At 43.4% G+C, this 12,740-nt stretch overlaps 1 protein-coding gene across 3 annotated transcripts in view; it reads left to right on the top strand.

The window, feature by feature from the left end:
- Positions 1–12,740, top strand: part of Apoo (apolipoprotein O) — a 68,253-nt gene that overhangs the window by 28,521 nt on the left and 26,992 nt on the right. For all 3 annotated transcript variants that reach the window (XM_005407837.2, XM_005407836.2, XM_013506305.1), the window contains 3 exons: positions 1,670–1,724; positions 6,067–6,162; positions 10,992–11,083. In XM_005407837.2, coding sequence (XP_005407894.1) covers positions 1,670–1,724; positions 6,067–6,162; positions 10,992–11,083 — 243 coding nt within the window. The remainder of the gene's footprint in view (positions 1–1,669; positions 1,725–6,066; positions 6,163–10,991; positions 11,084–12,740) is intronic.

Genomic DNA, 12,740 nt, shown 5'->3' with positions numbered 1-12,740 from the left:
CCAAAAAAGAAAAAAAGGATTAAGCCAGCAAATGTATCAAATGTATTTTGTGCCATGCCAGCATGATCACTGATTTGCAGTCTGTCTGTCTGTGCAATTGGTGTTGACAAAGAGAACCGGGGCCTTGCATTTGCTAGGCATGTGCTTTACCCTGAGCTACACCCCATGCCTGATTTTATTTATTTATTTATTTTTGAGACAGGATGTTGCTATGTAGTTCAGGTTGGCCTTGTACTCACTGTGTAGCCCAGGCTGGCTTCGAACTCAGGTCAGTCCTTCTGCCTCAGCCTGCCGGAGTGCTGAGATTACAGGTGTGTACCACCACACCCAGCCTCCAGCTTGATTTTTTTTGGTAATAAAAGTATTTTGTTTTTTCACCTTTCAACCTAAAGGTTTGTTTTTAATTTTTTCTTTTGTGCATGATATTCAGTGCAGCAGAATACCTCTTTGGATAGTAAATTAGTTATTGACATGTTTATTTGTACTCCTACATAAAAAAGCTTTCTTGTAATTATGGTTTTATTTTTCTGGGTAGAATGAAGTTTTTGTGCTTTCTGCTTTCTGATTTCTGGTTTCTGGCTCCTTTTTCAGACCAGCAGTTTCTAGTACTTTTTTTTTTTGAGACAAGGTTTTGCTATATAATTCAGGCTGGCCTTGGACTCAAAGCAATCCTCTTGCCTCAGTCTCCCGAATTGTGGGATTACAGGCATGTGCCACCATGCCCAGCTTCTAGTCCTTTTCTGAATAGCTAATTTATTGTTTTAATATTAAAATGATGAAACTAGCAAAAGAGTGAGCTGTCATTCTAGATGTCAATCTGTAGGTTTTTGTTTTTTAAAGGGTAAAAATAATAGTGAATTTTAGTAAAGCGATGTTAAGTTCTTTATGTTTTCCCCCAAATTTAGCAGGGGGCTAATGTGTTCTGACTTGAACTGAATTACATCAAACAAATCCTTTTCCAAGTGGCAGCTAGTTCTGGCACCACTCTATCTTTTTCTGTCTTCACTGTATTGTTCTTGAAGGTAGGTGCCTTCTAGCTAGTGCCTTGTTCATTTGGGATCATCTGGTGTTCATGTACAAAGTCTTTAAATTGTTGCTCTTAACAGAAGGTCACTACTCCGTTTGCTTCCGGTTGGGGCTTCTCCCCCAACCAGAGTTACTGACCACTTTGTCCTGTGAAAGTGGGTCACTCCTGCTTCAAATGGGCACTTTCCAGATGTAGGCTGTGACATAGTGGCAGACAGGACTTCCTCAGAAAGATTTAACCTCCTGAGAAGAGGCCTGCCACCATAATTAGAAGGCAGCTGATTTTGAGTCTGTTTCCTTCCATTTGAAGAGAAGTGAGGGAAAGCTGGGCCGCTGAAACTGCTCTGCTCAGAATCTTTGCATCCTGTGGCAATAGGAAGCCATTCTGCTGAGCACTTTGCAATGAAGGGGAAATTACAAAAGAAAAAGAAGCCAGACCTACGAAACAGAGAGGATACATCCCTTTGTTTAGATGTTCTCCTAGCTGGGGTGCAGCTCACTGGTAGCGTGCATGCTTAGCCCGCCCAGGCCGGGGTTGGAAGACCAGCAGCCAGACAGCAACACGTTAGTAGCTTGATAGTTTGTTCAGTAAAGATATGTTCTAACCAGCAAATTCTACTTATTTCATTTTTTACCTTTTTAGGAAACGTACTCCCAAACTAAACCCAAGATGCAAAGTTTGGTTCAGTGGGGATTAGGTAAGTTGATTTTTAGTTAGGCAAATCTGTTATTTGATTAACATTGAACTGTTTGACTGAAGTTCCTTGAAAGGCTCTGTAGATCTGTGGATTCTTTAGAATTGTAGTCACAATTGTTTTATTTTGTATTTTGACATGGTCTTACTGTGCAGTTCAGGCTAGCCCTAAACTCACTGTGTTGCCCAGGCTGGCCTCAAACTCACAGTGATCCTCCTGCCTCAGCCTCCTGAGTGCTGGGATCATAGATGTGCACCATCACACCTGGCTTATACTCACAATTTTAGAGCTATGCACATTTTTCTGGAAAGAAGATCTCTTGTTTTCATCAGATTTTGGAGGACTAGCATCCTCTAAGTGTATTCAACATGAATAGGATTATTGGGTGGACGAGCATAGACACACTGGAATTTTTTAGGTGGGGGAGGGTTTTGCTGTATACTGCAGACAAGATACACTGAATTTTTTAAAAAATCAATTTCCAGGTATATTGTAGTACTGCACACTAACTCATCAATAGATTTTCAAAATAGCTTGTTTGCATTGCCATAGTGGTGTTGAACCTATGGTATGCATGTTACTGCATTTTTCTTTTCAGATAAAAGATGTTAATGTGTGAGTTGTTTTTTCTAAGTTGAAACCTCAGTATTCAGATTTAATTACAGTGTTGATACTTTGCGATAAATAAGTGGGTTTGGGGTTGCAGTTTGGGCACTCGTCTCTAAAAGGTTCCCCCTCACCACCATAGAAGTTTAGGAGCAGGAAGGAACTGGTCTGAGGTGTCTGGGAAAAGTCCTGTTGCACAATTAGCAGTGTTCCCACTTTTCTTTCTTTCTTTTTTTTGGGGTGGTGGTGGTACAGGGAATTAGACCCAGGGAGCACTGGGGTACATCCAAGCCCTTCTGGTACAGTAATTTTATTTGGAGAGAGGGTCTCACTAAGTTGCCCAGGCTGGCCTCAAATTTGTAATCTTCCTGCCTCAGCCTCCCAAGTAGTTGGGATTACAGGTGTGTGGCACCATACCTGGTTCATGTGGTTTTTATTGTCCTTGATTGTTTCTCCCCCGTGGGCCACTTATCACACATTGGAGACCCCTGCAGTGGGCTCCAGTCTCCTGCCATTATGGCGCATGGCGAAAAGAAAGAGCAAGAGACAAAATAGGGGTGCAGCAGGGATCTGAGATGACCAGATGTTCACAGGGAACAAAAGGCCACGAGACAGACAGGACCTTGGTATTTATTGATTATGTCCATGTCAAGGACAATGGGTGAAGGGCAGTGGGTGCTTCCGGGAACAGTAATGGCAGCTGTGGTGGGCTAGGAAGAGCAAAGTATTCTTGCGAGGATGAGACAGGGAGGCAATAAGGAAGCTGTAGTTTCCCCAGGTGCCTCATCGTCCTCAGCAGGTCTTGTCTTGCTCTGTAAGTGCCATAGTACCACTAGCCACAGGGCTTCAGCTGTGACCAGAAGAAAGCAGGGAGTTTCTGAGTTCTAGTCTGGCTCAAAGGGCAGGACAAGGATGACCTCAGACATCCCCTAGACTCAGTTTATAATGTGTGGTCCCCGACAGTCACATGCACTCATAAACTGAGTTCACGGTCTTCTATTTGGACTAATCTCAGTCAGGAACTTGTAAATTAGTACAAATACCGATCACACTTCATTCCCCTTAATGAATGTGGTGACAAGTGAAAATCTTGTTTTTACAAGGGTTCGTTTTCATGATGGAACAAAACAAACATGACTGCAGAGGTCTCATTGTCACTCATGTTGTTGGCAGTACTGGCTTGTTCTTTTCTTCTCTTGGACCCAGAGTTACTGCAGGCGCAAGCAGAAACCTTCCATGAGGAGGTGTATGGTTGTTGCCAAGTGTGTTACTTTTCTCATTGCTGAGACAAAATACCAGACCCTAAAGTTAAAGGAAGAAAGGCTTATTTCAACTCACAGGTTGTAGAGGTTTCAGTCCATAATCAGCTGACTCCAAGGCAGGGTGGCATGGCAGAGGAGAAATGGTCTATAGTGGGCAGAAGGCAGGAAGGCAGCAAAATGGCAAAGTAGGGAGGAAGCGGTAGTAGCAGCAGCAGCAGCAGCAGCAGCAGCAGCAGCAGCAGCAGCCTGCCTCTCCCTTTTATCCTTCCCAGGCTACTTGCCCTTTGGGTGGTACCACCCAAGCCCAGAGTGGACCTTCCTATTACTCACACCCAGAGCTATGCCAAACCAATCAGTGGACTAATTTAGTTGTCATACACCCTTAATCCCAGCAAGCATCTGCACTCTGTCTAGATCCAGCCACTTCTGAAAAGCCCCACCTAGACACATGCCATCACACTAAGGCTGAGACCATTCCCAGTGGTGAGCACTCAGGGTGCTAGTGGAAGCTGGGCTTCAGCGTCCAGTGCAGTCTCAGAACAGCATCTCTCTCTTTGCTTTGCTTTGTGATGACCTCATTGGTTCCGCTCACCACAGCCGTCTGCGGCCTCATGTCCACTGCTCCCTGAGCCTGCCTAGAATTATGCAACGCTGTGCTTGCAGTTAGGCAGAAATAAAGGGAAGTCCACAGTTGCCTGACATGACCCAGAGGAGAAGGTGGAAAGTAGAAACTAGGTTAAAGGCAAAAGAAGTAAAAGACCAGATAGGAATTAATGTAAACATAGTGCTGGCTTTAGACTTGTGTTTAAAATGATTGCCGAATTCTCCCCCAAAAACTCCAGGAGTGGGAAATAGAGACATCTGCGGTATTGTCTGAAGGAGAGGATTACTGCATAGTCTAGTTGATGAGTTCAGTTCACCATACATAAAGTCACCATCATGCCTCAATTGAAGATCAGGGTTGACTAATGGTGATCACAACCACTGAGATACATTAATAAATTATTCAATACTCGGTCAGGTGAGCCGGGTGTGGTGGTGCATGGCTGTAATCCCAGTACTCAGGAGGCTGAGGTAATAGGATCGCTGCAAGTTCAGGGTCAGGCTAATGAGTTCCAGGCCAGCCTGAACTACACAGTGAGATCTTCTCTCTCTCTCAAAAAAAAATACTAAGTTGGGCATGGGAGTGCACGCCTGTAATTCCAGCTCTCAGTAGGCTGAGGCAGAAGGATCACTGTGAGTTTGAGGCCAGCCTGGGCTACGCAGTGAGTTGATGGCCAGCGAGACATTGTCTCAAAAAAAAGTACTAGTGGAAGTAGAAGAGAATCACAGACCCACTACTGAAGGTACAGAGGCAGTTGAATAGAGACTGAAGAGATGGGAGCAGTCGGGAACAGATTCCTAGCTGAGCAAGGGAGCAGCGTTAGCCCCAGTGCACTGTAGGGGCATGACCGTGGTGGGGTTGGGCTTAGAGGGAGGGCACAGGTTTGGGTGTTGGACTCCTCCCACACACTCACTTTGGGAAGATAACGTATAAGTCAGCATCCCTTTGTTAAGGAGCTTGTGTTCTCAGTAGGAAGACATAAAATGCACACCTGAGCCAGTGGTGGTACACACCTGGAATCTCAGCACTCTGGGAGGCTGAGGCAGGAGGATCTCAAGTTCAAGCCCTACCTGGGCAGCCTAGTGAGCCCCTGTCTCAAAAAATTAAATTAAAAAGGCTGAGGCTGGGGCTCGGTTGTAGATCACACCTGGGTTTGATCCCCAGTACCAAATACAGACACACACACACCTGAATAATTAGCTGCAAGGTACGATAGGGTTGGGTACCAAGTGGTGGTGCTGATGGGAAGTTAGGGGAGGAGGACAGGTCTGGCTGATGAGCTTAGGAAAAGCTTTCCTGAGGAGACAGAGCTGAAACTAGCTCTTATTTGGTGAGGTTGGCTCAGTGGAGAGGAGAGGAGGAGAGGGAGCAAGTGGCTTAATGCATATAGGGTCACAAGGCATGCTGAGGCATGGTGAATATACTCACTTGTTTGTTTGATTGATTGATTGATTTTTGAGACAGCGACCTCACTGTAGTTCAGGCTGGCCTTGAACTCACAGTGATCCCCCTGCCTCAGCCTCCTGAGTGCTGGGATTACAGGTGTAAAATAGCCACCGTGCCTGGCTGGTTTTATCCTGACTGTCACAGTTGACAATAGCTGTTTCCCATGTAAATTCATACTATAAGTTTCCTTCTTTAGCCAGATTTATTGTTCTTATGTTCAGGTAATGAGCTCAGATAGCAAAGGATACTTACTTTTTCTGAAGCTAATGTATTTGGTTCTTGAAAGAATGTGTAGAAAAAAATATATTAGCAGAAAATAAAGAGTAAATGGCTTAAGAAGCATTTGATACTATATAGTGTATATTGTTTTGTTTTTAATGGGTTGTTTATAGAACTCATCAGATTTCCTCATCTGATTCTCTTGCAGACAGCTATGAATATCTCCAAAATGCTCCCCCAGGCTTTTTTCCAAGACTTGGTGTTATTGGTTTCGCTGGCCTTGTTGGACTCCTTTTCACTAGAGGTGCGTGCGGTTTTCTAGGTTCTTTTTAATAGTCTGTGCATATGGGAGAGATAGGGTATCTGTTTGATTCTTTACTGTCAATTAACACTTTTCAGAATAATGAATTGCTTCCTTAATACATAACTAGCATGGTTGTTTACTCCCTTACATTTGTCTCTAAGCATATATAGAAATTGTATACTCTTGGTAAAGAAGAAAGAAATTCATCGCCCTTAATAATAAGCACATTTACTTGTTTAAATCCCTGTTGCTCTTTGGTACAGAAAGAGTGAACTTTTGTTCAGTCTTTTACACTGGAGAAATAAACTGCTTCTAAATGTTTCAGGCTATGAGTCACAGTAAATAGTAAATAGTGGTTTCATACAAAATTTATTAACCTCTTGATGTGCCATAGCTTAGGGCAATGGTAGTATAAAAACTCTTGAAGTCCTTAGATTTTAAAGCTAAAAGTCAGGTTGGTGGTGCATGCCTCCAGTACTTAGGAAGCTGAGGCAGGAGGATCATGAGCCTATGGTGACATTAATTTTTTATGAACTGCATAAGTACTTGAAGTTTCAATAATTATGAAATAAATGTTTATGGTGTAAAATTCAGATGTTACAAAAATTCCTAACAGAGAAATTCCCATAAAGAATCCTGTAATCTGTTCTTGATAAAAGTGAACCATAGTTTGATAGTTATTCCTCCAATTTTAGAACTCCTCCCTCCTGATGCATCCATCAAGTGTTATTTTAGGATGTGGAGGGCAAGCTGGGCATGGTGGTGCACACCTGTAATCCCAGCCCTTAGGAGGCTGAAGCAGGAGGATCGCCATGAGTTTGAGGCCAGCCTTGGATACATAGTGAGAATCTGCCTCAAAAAAAAAAAAAAGAATAGGGAATGTGGAGAGTGAAAATTGCCCTTGTGCCACTCCCAGCTCACCTCACAGTGTCTGTGTCCTCCCCCTGTGTTGTGCAGAATACAGAGAATTAAATTTGTGGTTCAATTTTAATAATCAGTTTATGAACCAACATTTTCTCATACTTCTCTTCCACCTTTTTTGAGGGGAGGGCTGTACTGGGGATTGAACATGGGGTCTGAGCAATAAGTCTATGTCCCCAGCACTTTTTATTTTTATTTAGAGACAAGGTTTCACTAAGTCACATAGTTACCCATAGTTATCAAACTTGTGATCCTCCTGCTTCGGCTTCCCAGAGTGCCAGGATTACAGGCACCTGCCACGTGCACAGCTAGACATGCATCCTCCTAGGCACATGTAGGCAACAGCAAGTCTTCTCCTCTGAGAAGGGCCTCTGAGGTGAGTTGCGTTAGAGGGTTTCCCAGAGGAAGAGAGTGGGCCGGTAGGTCAGACACATCTGCCAAGTACTAACGAGGATGGGCGGTGAGTCCCCTCTGCCAGTGCTAAAAGTCTCAGCCTACGCTCATGGTTTCTTGGGAGGTGTGGCGGAAGGATGGGTGCAGACCTGTGATCACACCTCCTTCCGGGGGCCTGGGCCTCCCTTACTGTGTGGACCAGCGATGCTGGAGGCCCCAGAGCTGCCATGTTGGCTTGCCCTGGAGGGTTGGTAAGTGCTAGGGCACTTCCAGCCGGTAGGCGAGGCCCTGGGGAGTGGGCTTTTCTCTTCTAGGGCAATTGTGCCTTTCAGTGCAGGCAAGTAGGACTGTGAAAGAAATAGTGTATTCATGGTCTGGGTCGATGCTATTCTTCTCAGGAGCCCCGGTTTCATCTTTGGGGATTTATTTACCATAGGCTCGGCAGTATTGCTCAGTGGTAGAGCACTTGTCTACTGTGCAAAGCTCTGGGGTGGATCCGTAGCACCACAAAAAAAAAATTCTTTTTAAATAAAAATAAAATTTAGGCAGAGGTGGTGCATGTCTATATTCCCAACACTCTGGGAGGCTGAGGCAGAACGATCACAAGTTCAAGCCCAGCCTGAACAATTTAGCAGGACCCTGTCTTAAAAATAAAAAAGGCTGGTGATGTAGCTCAGTGTGAAGGCCCTATGTTCAGTCACTAGTGCAGCAAAATAATAATAAAATTTTAACCCCAATCCACAGCACTTTCATTGTCAGATGTGATTATTTACATACATTGCACTAACACCCATACAGATCCCCTGTCCACAGCACTGTGCCTCACAGCGGAGCTTGTTTCTAGTGCGAGTCCACATGCATTCTCCTGTTTCACCTTCTACCAGGTTTTTGCACATCGTCCTCAGGTTTCTGCAAACTGAGCATCCACTCTCTTCTCCCCGACAGCTCCGTCCTCCTGCATCCTGGCCTGAGACTTCAGCACAGCCCTTGTCTTGGGACTTGGCTCCTGATCTGTCTGGCTGGCGCCCCTTGGCTCCGTTGTCGTCTTCTCGGTTCACTCTATGTGTTGTTGGGCTCCGTGCTTAAATGGCTCTCAAAGCCACACGTGTTGGAGACAAGCTTTCCGAGAGAGCTTTGCATCATCCTCTTGCCAGTAGCAGCTTGAGTAGTGGTAGAATTCGTTCCCCATCAACACGTTGAAAGCTGTGCGTCACAGATTGGAGGGTCAATGGCCGATCTGGGTGCTTGTTGCTTCTCAAATGTTTTTTTTTTTAAACTTCCTTGAAGCTTTGAAGAGTGTAATCTTTGGTCTTTTGAATTTCCATGCTTTCACGCCTTGCTTGCGCATTTTGGTGGCTTGTAGCCTTCAGCTGAAGGAGTGTATCCATCTGGTATTTCTTCAAAAATTTACTCTTCATTTTTCCTTCCTGAACTGATACTCATTAGCAGTGAGGTTGTTTTAAAATGACCGTAAATGTCCCATGTTTCCTGGATTATTTTATTTCATTCCTTTTGGATTTTGTATTGTTTTTACTTTGGTCATTTCCATGAGCTCTTTCTTTTCTCTGGATGTTCTTTTTTTCATAAAGTTTTTTTCTTTTAATGTGGAAGGTTCTCAATTACCTTGGTGCTACTTAATAACAGGTTTAATTTAGTTTTTTTTTTTTTTTTTCCTGTACCAGGAATTGAACTCACGACCTTGCGCTTGCAGGCAGGAGCTGTGCCGCTGAGCTAAATCCCCAGCCCCTAGTTTTGTTTTGAAGTTCATGTTTTATTGCTTGTCTTGGTCTTTCTCTTTTATGTTGCAGTGCCAGGGATCCTCACTGTCCGGTCATATTTCAGACTGAGGCAGTTGAAATGCGAGTAAGGGCTCTGTGCATAGCCGGCTTGCTGACAGGCAGGTTCCAGCTAGGGTGACTTCCCAGGAGCCGAGCTTAGATAGGGTACGTGGGAGCGCTTTATTCTAGAACTCATGCATGCACACATAGAATACTCTTGATCCTCATCAGAAAACCCAGGGCATTTCTTTAGTGATCTCCTGCTTTTTAAGTTTTGGCCTGGCCTGATTTTCTGGCCTTGGGACAGCGTGGGGGAGTGAACAGCCGGTCCATGTCCAGGTCGTGCTCTTGTCTCCTTGCCTGGACCCCTGGTTGCCATCTGCACTCCCCACAATGCCAGCCACCTCTGCCCGGGACAGATCTGCTCCTTCCTCAGCTGCAGCCCTCCTTCGGCACTTCAGAGCTGCTTGGCCTCTTCTCTCCATGCCCTCTCCATCTGGTTGACATGGTTTTGTGTGTGTGTGTGTGTGTGTGTGTGTGTGTGTGTGTTTGTGTGTGTGATGTTGAAGATTGAACCCAGGACCTTGTTCAACCCTGGATCACACTTCTTATCTGTCAGTGACCCTCTACACTTTTTCTCTTCCTTGTGGGCTCATTAGTCTGTATTTTATTTTTTACTGTTATTTTAATAATTTCTCTGGAAGGAGAAGAAAGGGACAATTGTGTGTAGTATTTAAATAGGAAACCTGTTTGCTGTTACAAAAAAAAACCCCTGGAAATCAAAATACCACTTTGCTTCTTTTCAAAACAGTCTTTATTTCCTGCTTTGTTAGAAATGATGGTTCTCTTGAAAATATTTGCTGAGTGAAAGAAGGCAGTCATAAAGGTTCACATGTTCTGTGATTCCATTTATATGAAGTGTCCAGAGTGGGCAAATGCATGCAAATTGGATTTCTGGTGGCCTGGGGCTGGAGGCCTGGGGAAATGGAGGAATGTCTTAGTTACTTTTATCATTGCTAAGACAAAATACCCAATACCCAAAATTAAAGGAGGAAATGTTCATTTAGCTCACAGTCTATAGAGGTTTCAGTCCATAGTTGGCTGGTTCAGTGGCAGGGTGGCATGGCAGAGGGGCATTGCAGAGGAGAAACAGTTTGTGGTGGGCAGAAGGTAGCAAAGCAAAAAGGGACGACCACAGCTCTTTCTATTCTTTATATCTTATTCAGGCTACTTAAGGGCAAGTAGCACTCATACCCTTAATCCTAGTGCCCTTGAGCCTAGCATTGCACCATGAATCAATTCCAGTGTCACACACTCCTTTGAAAAAGCCCCACCTATGACCACATGAAACTTTGGGGGTATATCTAGACACAAGCTATAAAATGAAATGACTACCAATGAGCATGAGTGTCTTTCTTTTTTCTTTCCTTTCATCTGTGCTGAGGATGAAACCCAGGGCCTTATGTATCCTGAGCACATCCTCTATTACTGAGCTGCATTCCCAACCCAAGAGTGCAGGTTTCTTTTTGGATGATAAAAATTGACTGTAGTGATGGTGACACAACTCTGTGAATATATTAAAACTCATTAAATTTTGTACTTTAAATGAGTGAATTATATGAATTATATCTCAATAAGGCTGTGAAAAGTAGTGATTCATTATTGAATGTAAAAGGTCAGTTGTGATGGTGAGACTGCTAAATCATCTGATGGTATGTACAACCTTGTATTTATTAGGTTCAAAAATAAAGAAGCTGGTGTATCCACCTGGTTTCATGGGATTAGCGGCTTCCATCTATTACCCACAACAAGCTATCACTTTCATCCAGGTGAGTCAGACATAGTAAATTAGGATGTCCTTGATGCTTACTTACGTGGGATATATAGATTTGCTGCTTCACTGTATTTTATTTTGCCATATTTATAACACTTGACCAAAATTTGTTTGCACATATAGATGAACCACAACAAATCTAAATGTTTATGCCCTCTATTTACATCAACATTGGCCCTTCCAGTAATGACAGTGTTCAGAGAACACGCATGCAAATTTGTTGTTTTTTTTTTTTTTCACTGTACCAGGAATCGACCTCATGACCTCACACTTGCCAAGCAGGTACTGTGCTGCTGAGCTAAATCCCCAGCCCGCAAATTTGATTTTTTTTGTTTTGAGATAGGGTCTCACTGTGTAGTTCTGGTTGGCCTGGAACTCACGATGTTGCCCAGGCTGGCCTAAAATTGGCACTGATACTCCTGCCTCAGCCTCCCCAGTGCTAGGATTACAGGTGTGCACCACCACACAGGTGTGCACCATCACACCTCCTCCCCTCTCCTCCTTCCTTCCTTCCAGCTCTTGGTCCTCTTTCTCCCATTTTGATTTTTTTCTATTGGTACATTTTAGGTATACATAATGATCACATTCATCATAAGGAATCTATACCTGTATGTGATGTATCTTGTTTCTTTTTTGATTTGTTTTTTTCAGACAGGGTCTTACTATGTAGCTCAGGCTGGCCCTGAACTCACTATATTGGTCAGGCTGGCCTCGAACTCATACTGATCCTTCTGCCTCAGCCTCCCAAGCACTGGGATTACATGCATGTGCCTGCTAATTTGAATATTAATGTGAGAGGATTTAAGATGCCATTTTTGCATACTTACACAAAAGTCGAAAGACTGAATGACTGATAATACTTCTTAAAAATTTATTTTTATTAGTACATGTTTGCAGCATGTAATATTTACATGTGTTGAGGAGAGTAAATATACATAGCACATGTTAATAACACATATTAATTCTTTGTCATTCCTCCTCCCCTCTCCTCCCTTCCTTCCATCTTTTGGTCCTTTTCTCCCATTTTGATTTTTTTCTATTGGTACATTTTAGGTATACATATATGGATACATTTTTTGAGGAATCTTCACACTGATTTCCACAGTGGTTGCACCAGTCAACACTCCCCAAAACAACATTCATCATAAGGAACATATACCTGTATGTGATGTATCTTGCTTCTTTTTTTCCTATTCCTGTCCCCTCCTATCAACCTCTCTTCCCCTCCTTAGTTACAAAAGCTTTGTTTCCATTTTTTCCTTCTGTTCTTTTTTTCTTTTCCTTTCCTTCCTTTCCTCCTCCCCTATCCCTTATTCTCCTCATTTGAATATTTTTTTCCCATTTCCCATTTCTATTATACATTTTGATCCTTATTTACATTTTCAGTTTCTCACAACAAAGAAACAATGCAATATTTGAACATATATGTCTGATCTATTTCACTTAAGAGTATGGTGTCAAGGTGCATCCATTTAGGCAACAGCTGTGCCACTGAGCCACATCCCCAGCCCCAAGGTGCATCCATTTAGATACAAACATCTCAAGCTTATCTTTCTTTATGGCAGAGTAGTACTCCATCATATAAAATAAACACATCATGCCAAGTATGGTGGTATATGCCTGTATCCCAGCATCAGGAGGCTGAGGCAGGA

This window comes from Chinchilla lanigera, unplaced genomic scaffold (assembly GCF_000276665.1).
Source record: "Chinchilla lanigera isolate Chin_1 unplaced genomic scaffold, ChiLan1.0 scaffold00108, whole genome shotgun sequence".
Taxonomy (NCBI): Eukaryota; Metazoa; Chordata; class Mammalia; order Rodentia; family Chinchillidae; genus Chinchilla; species Chinchilla lanigera.
Note: the sequence above shows the minus strand (reverse complement) of the source record. Positions and strands in the feature narration are given on the sequence as shown.